The 7129-nt window shown below is 41.3% G+C and overlaps 1 protein-coding gene across 1 annotated transcript; it reads left to right on the top strand.

Annotated features, from left to right (window-relative positions):
- The first annotated feature begins 3308 nt into the window (after positions 1-3308).
- Positions 3309-6726, top strand: aamp (angio-associated, migratory cell protein). The gene is made up of 11 exons (XM_007572205.2): positions 3309-3627; positions 3793-3936; positions 4027-4146; positions 4318-4457; positions 4594-4738; positions 5033-5116; positions 5246-5361; positions 5437-5531; positions 5606-5696; positions 5773-5927; positions 6233-6726. Exons 1-11 carry the CDS (start codon positions 3537-3539, stop codon positions 6306-6308), a joined length of 1257 nt encoding a protein of 418 aa, XP_007572267.1. The 5' UTR covers positions 3309-3536; the 3' UTR covers positions 6309-6726.
- The last annotated feature ends 403 nt before the right edge of the window (positions 6727-7129 follow it).

Genomic DNA, 7129 nt, shown 5'->3' with positions numbered 1-7129 from the left:
CAGAGTAATTACCGGAGCCATCTCCCAGGACGTTTTTATTCATACTGCTTGTGAGTGCATAAAGGTGAGGGTACGGCACTCATAGCAGATTAATATGGCTCCAGTAGCCGGTCAGGAACAGAGCACGTTGTTTCCACTGCCTGTGAAGAAACGGCGCTGCGGAGACTACGGCTATTTCAGACATAAACCAGCTCGCCCGGGCGATAAACTGAGAAATGTTATGACGGGTCGTTCCTGGTTTCTGAAGCCCACCCAATGCGTCGTTCCAGAGGCTTTGGAGACTTAAAGTTTCTAGCCCGTGAGTGGACAAACTCTGAGTGACGTCAGCTTTACATTTAAGGGGAAATCTTTGCGTACTTTGACATGAATTTTTGGAAAAATTTCTCCCAAAAAAAATGTCTCACTTTGTCTACTGAAGAGAGTAAGGTCTTTTTTCTTTTTTTTTACGCTTTTAACTTCAAATTATAATTTGGAGAGATGAAAAAGACAGGAATTTAAAGCAAATTAAGCTAAAAAAAAATAATGCAACAATTACAGGTAGTGAGAAGTATGTAATAATTTCATCTCATTTTAAAGACAAACAAACGAGACCGAAACCGTCGCCTGCTGCTCCCCCACATGACTCATGGCATCTGAAAACAAAAGCAAACAATGCTGATTCAGAAGCAAAGCAAATATTAAAACATGATATGAAACCGACTCTAAAAATACCACGGAGCTAAAATAGGAGGAGGGAATGAATATTTAAGCAAATCGATGAAGAAAATGAAACCAGCTTTAAGACTAAAAATCTAACTCAGACAGCAAGACGGCCTCAGCTGCAGGATTTCCATCAACTTCTACCAATTTCTGTGTCTGCTGCATAAACAGAAATGAATGGACTTCCTGTTGTCAGGCTCTGTAGGTGTAAACACTACTGACCTGACCCCATGATCTCCTCACTCCTGTGACGTTTTCTCTGTTGAAAAGCTTGCAACCACAGTCATGTGGTGTTGATGCATACCAGTAGAAAAAGGCCAGTATCTTAGATGCCTTAAAAATGTAAAGTCTTTATTATAACATGGCAGGGGGGCGGGGGTTTAGGCTTCTTTGGTAGTTCTGGAAACTGAGTCACATGATTTATTGGTTTAGATAGAGACTCCTGACCAGAATATGTCTACTACTGTCTATAACTCAGAGGAGATACAGTTTGTGTATTCCAACTAGATTCACTGCCAGTCTTTTAAAGCCAACGTCTTGAGTTTTAATAATCTCATAACAGCCTCCGTGCCGCTCCACAGGATCGCTCACAAGGAAAACAGACACCAGTAGTAATGTTTTCACATGAAAATAGGCTCATTTGAATAAAAGGAAAACATTTGCATCTTTCCTCAAAAGGAATTGACATGCTAGAGCTGTAAAAATGCTCAAAGACCAGATTAGTTTTATAAATCATACAACTAAAAAAAAAATTATTATGTCATGTATTAATACCACCTTGTTAAATTGTGAATAGTTTTGTTGAATAACCACATTTTTAGCAACAATAAGTAGGCTAAAAAAAAAACACAACAATGGTTTAGGGGGCTGTTAGTTTTTCCACAAATTGGTTTGAATAGATTTTAGCCGTCTCAAAAAGTGAAACGTTAATTTGAGAACTGCTTTTATTATTTACTCGGGTCCACTTCATCTGACGTTGAATTAACTTAATATTAAACATTGGCAACAAAAGACGACGTCTGTTGAGGTGGAAAATACCGTAAAGAACTGAACCTACCAAGCGAGTGAAAGCAGCTAGCGGTGTTTAATTTTCCAGTGCAGCATCGTCCAATGCTAGTCATAAATGGCTGCAGAGTTTATATAAATCTGTTACTTGCTGCAGATTTAAAATGCCTAAATAACCTACACACTGATATTTCCACATCTCTCCCATCACAAGATGCTTGTATTTTTCCACAGAAGACTCGAAACGGAGGGGCCCGAGCAGCCCGTAAAACTTATTTGGGCATCCAGCGTGTGACTCCTGCCAGCAGCGTATAGCCAGGGGCGTTCAAGTCCGACCAAAAAGACCTGAAGTAGACAAACTGCGTTAAGTGTTCATAAAATGTCCCTGGCACGGGGATGTTTGAAGGAGGGATTGAGGCAGGGAGAACCAGTTTCTTTTAAAATGGAGAGCAGCCTTTGCCACTAATGATGTTTTCCCTGTGGTTTTACAGCCTATGTCTACACGTCAGGAGTGTACAGTCAGACATCTGGGAAGAAAAGTTTTCAGGCTGTTCCCAAAGTGCACAGGAATCAGAAATCCTGTTTTTCTTTTCTTTTTTTCTTTACAGAGCTTGGCAGGGGTGTGTTAAAAGATTGGCAAAGGGACAAGAGAGAGAGAGAAACAGAGAGAGAGAATGGATCCGTGATTAAACCATTCTGTGGCGGTATAGTCCTAATTGTCATTAATGTGTGATGAATTTTTTTAGCGTCTTAAAAAAACAAACAACACTTCAAAAGTGTTTGAAATTCCTCTGCGACTTCTTAATGCCGTGCAGGTAAATTGCAGTTTTGATAACACCCCATTATCCCTCCTCCGTCTCTCAGGAGAAGGACTCTGAATGTTAATCAGAAAGGAAATCATTCCAAGCTGCTGTTTGTTCAAGAGGGAGCAGAGAGCTGCTAAAGAGGAGAAGGATGCTAATCAGATACTGAGTACACCAGATAAGCACAATGAGCAATGGGTAAGGAGCCCAAATCTTGTCTATAAACTAATAAAATACTTAAAAAGAAAGATATTATATTAAATGAAGAAATGAATGAATAAAGAAACAAATTATAAGAAGATTATGACTTTTAGCACATTATGCAAGTGTACAAATATAAAAAATGGTCATTTGTATATCTACAATTATAATTAAATAAAAAATACATGCAACTATTTATATAACATAGTAATATTACATTTATAGAAAGTAACAATTATTTTAAAGAGTTAAATTATTATAAAATAGTCGATGTAATTATTAAAATTCTCATTTACATATAAAAATATATAATGAATGTATTTTTTTTATTTAACAGTAATATATTCATTGCAAGATTTTTTTTTCCTCTCTTGGAAGCTGAGTCATTAGTTTGTCAACAGCACCACCTGGTGGATTTTGCGTGACTCGGTTCTACGTTGTGTAAATCCCAGAAAACGACTCCGCCCACTCTGTCCAGACAACCAATCCCAACCTTCCCTCTAACCATTCCAGCCAATGATAGCCCGGGTTGTAAGGAGGCGTTACTCGGCATTGAGAACGCAATTGGTCGCTTGTGTGACTGGAGGCCGACCGAGTGCTTCGTCATTATTATGCGGCAGTTCCCCAGTCTTCAGGCAGCAACATGTGAAGAAATCATGCCCAGACAATTTTTCTGACAATTTACACTTGCTCGGCTAAGTTCTTATATCACATAAAGCGACGTTTATGAGTAAAAGAGCGGCTTTTAGATTCTGTAAGTAGCTAAAAGTTAACTTACGTGGTGTTATTAGCGCTGGTGTTTTTGCCTGCTTTTAGCCTGTTGGCGTCATGGACAACACAGAGGAGAATGCCATAGAGCTCCATGGAGATGAGGAAATAATTGAAGTAATCGATCTCAACGACACAGAGCCTGGGCCAGGTACTGAGGGAGTCCTTGCACTGACTGCTTACCTTTCAGCGGTGGTACCGAGTTACAACTTCTGTGTGTTTGGGGAATGGAACAGGACTTCAGAAGTTATTTAGATCCAAGTTTTTCTTGGAATTTGATGGTTTCAGCATTTATAGATAAGCTTTGTTTTCCTAGATGATTTGGCTGACGACTTGGGAGACGTTGACTTTGAGGATCCTGGAAACCCGGAGGACGATAATGAAGGCTGGGAGACGGAGGATGAGATGGAAGCAGAGGCGGAGCAAGATGACAGCGAGCTCACCTTCTCCAAGCACACAGGTAGACCCATCCTGTGTTTGTGCTGCATCTGCCTTTACGGCTGTTCGAGGCTCAAACTTTGTCCTGCTGCCCTCCTCTCCCCGTGCCCAGGCTCTGTGTTCTGTGTGAGTTTGGATCCAGCCACAAACAGCCTAGCCGTGACGGGTGGAGAGGATGATAAGGCTTACGTCTGGAGAGTGAGCGACGGAGAGGTCGTGATGGAGTGCACAGGTGAATACTCCTGCTCAAATCTACCTATCTTTGCATCCATTCAACCATCCAGCTACTTATCTATTCATGAATCTGCTTCTGATCATGTTTTTTATTTATTTATGTATCCATCCACCCAGTTTTTTTTCTGTCTAATATGCGTCTTGTTTTTTTCTTATTCTTACCCTGCAGGACACAAAGACTCGGTGACGTGTGCCATGTTCAGCCATGACTCATCTCTGGTGGCTTCGGGGGATATGAGCGGTCTAATCAAAGTCTGGAAAGTGGAAACAAAAGAGGAGATCTGGTCATTTGAAGTCGGAGATCTGGAGGTAAAATGCAGAGAGTCAGTTTATCTCTTGTTTTAAGCTTGTTTTTTTTTTTATCCCTTAGAGAAATATCAAAAATACAGAATTACATCAGTAGATCAACGTTTTTCAGTATTATGTTCTTTCACCTCTTCCTCAGTGGTTGGAGTGGCATCCCTGCGCTCCCGTGCTGCTGGCGGGGACAAACGATGGCAACGTGTGGATGTGGAAGATCCCTGCAGGAGACTGTAAAACCTTCGAGAGTCCTGCGTGTCAGGCAACCAGTGGCAAAGTCCTCCCTGATGGTGAGAAAACACCAAAACAAAGAACGCCTCACAATATTCAGAAAGGTTGTAACAAGTGTTTAGTGGTGAATACGACAGTCAGGGTTTGATTATAGACGATTTATAGTTACATAGACTGAATAAAAAGACAAGCATTAAAGCAGACCTGTCCTAAATCTTAAAAACTTTATCAGCGCTCACTAAAGTAAGTGTTTCTCCAGATAAAAACATTAAGAAAAAACTAATTTACCATCTTAAGTTTGATGCTGTCAAGTCTTTGGGGAAACACTATGACGTTGCCACACCTTCCTCCAGGTAAACGAGCCGTGGTGGGTTATGAGGACGGAACCATAAGGGTGTGGGACCTAAAGCATGGAAATGCCATTCATGTCCTTAAAGGTAGGACACAAACACATTGATTACTCGGCATACATAGCACTTTATGTGTTCAGGCCAAATTATCGCAGTACATATGTCACCAAGTCAGGAGAACATTTCAAACAGAGATTAAAGTGCATCCTTATGCAGGTCAAGACGGACACCAGGGGGCGCTGACCTGCCTTGCTTGCAACAAGGATGGCTCCCTCATGCTGACGGGTTCAGTGGACGGCTGTGCCAAGCTTGTCAACACCACCACAGGCAAGGTGGGTGCAGCCGTGAGCCAGTATGCCCAACAGACATCCTCCGAGAAGCTCGTCTCAGTAAAAGTGTGTTCACAGGTAGTTGGAGTGTTCTCTGTGGAGGGAGGTAAGGCGAAAGGATCGAAAGACGAGGAAGAGTCCAACTCCGTGGAGTCTGTGGGATTCTGCAACATGTAAGTTTAAAAAATCGGATTACAAAATGTGACACGTCGGCTTCAGCGTCTTACATCTGCGGGGATGTTTGCAGCCTACCTCTCATAGCTGTGGCGTACCTGGACGGGACTCTGGCCATTTATGACCTTTCTACACAGGTGCTGAGGCACAGATGCCAGCATGAGGTGAGTGTCCTTCTGTTTTGCTTTAGTTCACTACGTTGAAAAATCTCCTCACCACCACCTTTTACTGCCTCTCCAGGCGGGGATCGTTCACCTGCAGTGGGAGGAGTCTTCGTCTGTGGTGTCCACCTGCAGTTTGGACGGAGCGCTGCGTTTGTGGGACGCCCGTTCTGGCAACCTGTTGTCCGAGTACCGCGGACACACCGCAGAGATCCTCGACTTCACCGTCAACGGGTACGACTGCTTTGTTTCGCTCGCTTCATTTCTAATAGGTGAAAACAGTTTTGTAACACAGTACATATGTCACCAAACTTACAAACTTAAGTTTTGTAAGGATGAAAGAAAAAGTGTTAAATGTCCTTGTTTCGCAGCAAGGACAGAATTCATAGCCTTCCATGAAAGCTTCAATTTTAATTAATTAACAAACACATTGCTTTATTAAGGTACACTTGTTGCAAAGCATTGTTTTTGAACTTTTTGACTATTAAAGCAGAACAAATGGGATTCCCTCACCTGATGGTGTCCTTGTGTCTCCTCAGGGAAGCGTCTCTTGCCGTAACGGCCTCAGGAGACAACCAGGCCAAAGTGTTCTGCCTCCAAAGACCCGATCGATAAAAACAAAAGCTAGAGAAAAAGGAAAGAGGAAAATGCGTCACAGCAAACGGACAATTACTGCTCAAACTTTCTGTTTTCTTACACCGGAGAATAGATTTTCTTATCCTTTCGGTATTTTAAAGTATCCTCATGTGTTTTCTTGACAGAAACCCTTAAAACAGAAATGCTCTTGATTTCTTCCTATTTTCCAGTTTGTCAGATTAAAAAAAAATCCACCTTGTTTAGTTTAAATGGTCTTATTCATGAATCAGCACATGAAAGGACAGTGATTTTTTTTTTTCTCCCTGTAATTGTGGTGCATCATTTCCTAAATGTAAGGACGTGTGTGGTCTTTCAACTAAACACACAAACTTATTCATGTAAACTCAATTGTAAATACAGACAATAAAACAATATGCTCTCCTCTGGGCAATTTAAACTTTTAATGTCATTCAGGGACTGCTTTGTGTCTTACGTTCATTCTCCTATCTATTTTTGTGTGTCTATGAGATAAAGACGTTTCCTAAAGCAGCTCAAACCAAGCCGAAGGGCAAAGTTGTTATATTACGGGTCGTGGCAACATGGTTAACCGGCGGAAAAAATACTGCGCTCGGTTAAATCTGTGACTGTAAGTGCTTCTTTAGCCTTCAGTTTCAGCTGAAATATGTTATTAGATAAACATAAAAGCAGAAGTTGAGTCGATCTGGAGATGACAACCTCCTAAGGGAGGGAGTTTTTTTTTTTTTTTAATAGCTCCATCAACTTTAGATGTGATTAAAGCAAGACTGAATCAGACAATGAGTTTGAAAAAGCTCACATAATGCATTTAGCTCTGTATAATT

This window comes from Poecilia formosa, unplaced genomic scaffold (assembly GCF_000485575.1).
Source record: "Poecilia formosa unplaced genomic scaffold, Poecilia_formosa-5.1.2 Scaffold297, whole genome shotgun sequence".
Classification (NCBI taxonomy): Eukaryota; Metazoa; Chordata; class Actinopteri; order Cyprinodontiformes; family Poeciliidae; genus Poecilia; species Poecilia formosa.
This window is presented reverse-complemented; position numbering and strand designations above follow the sequence as displayed.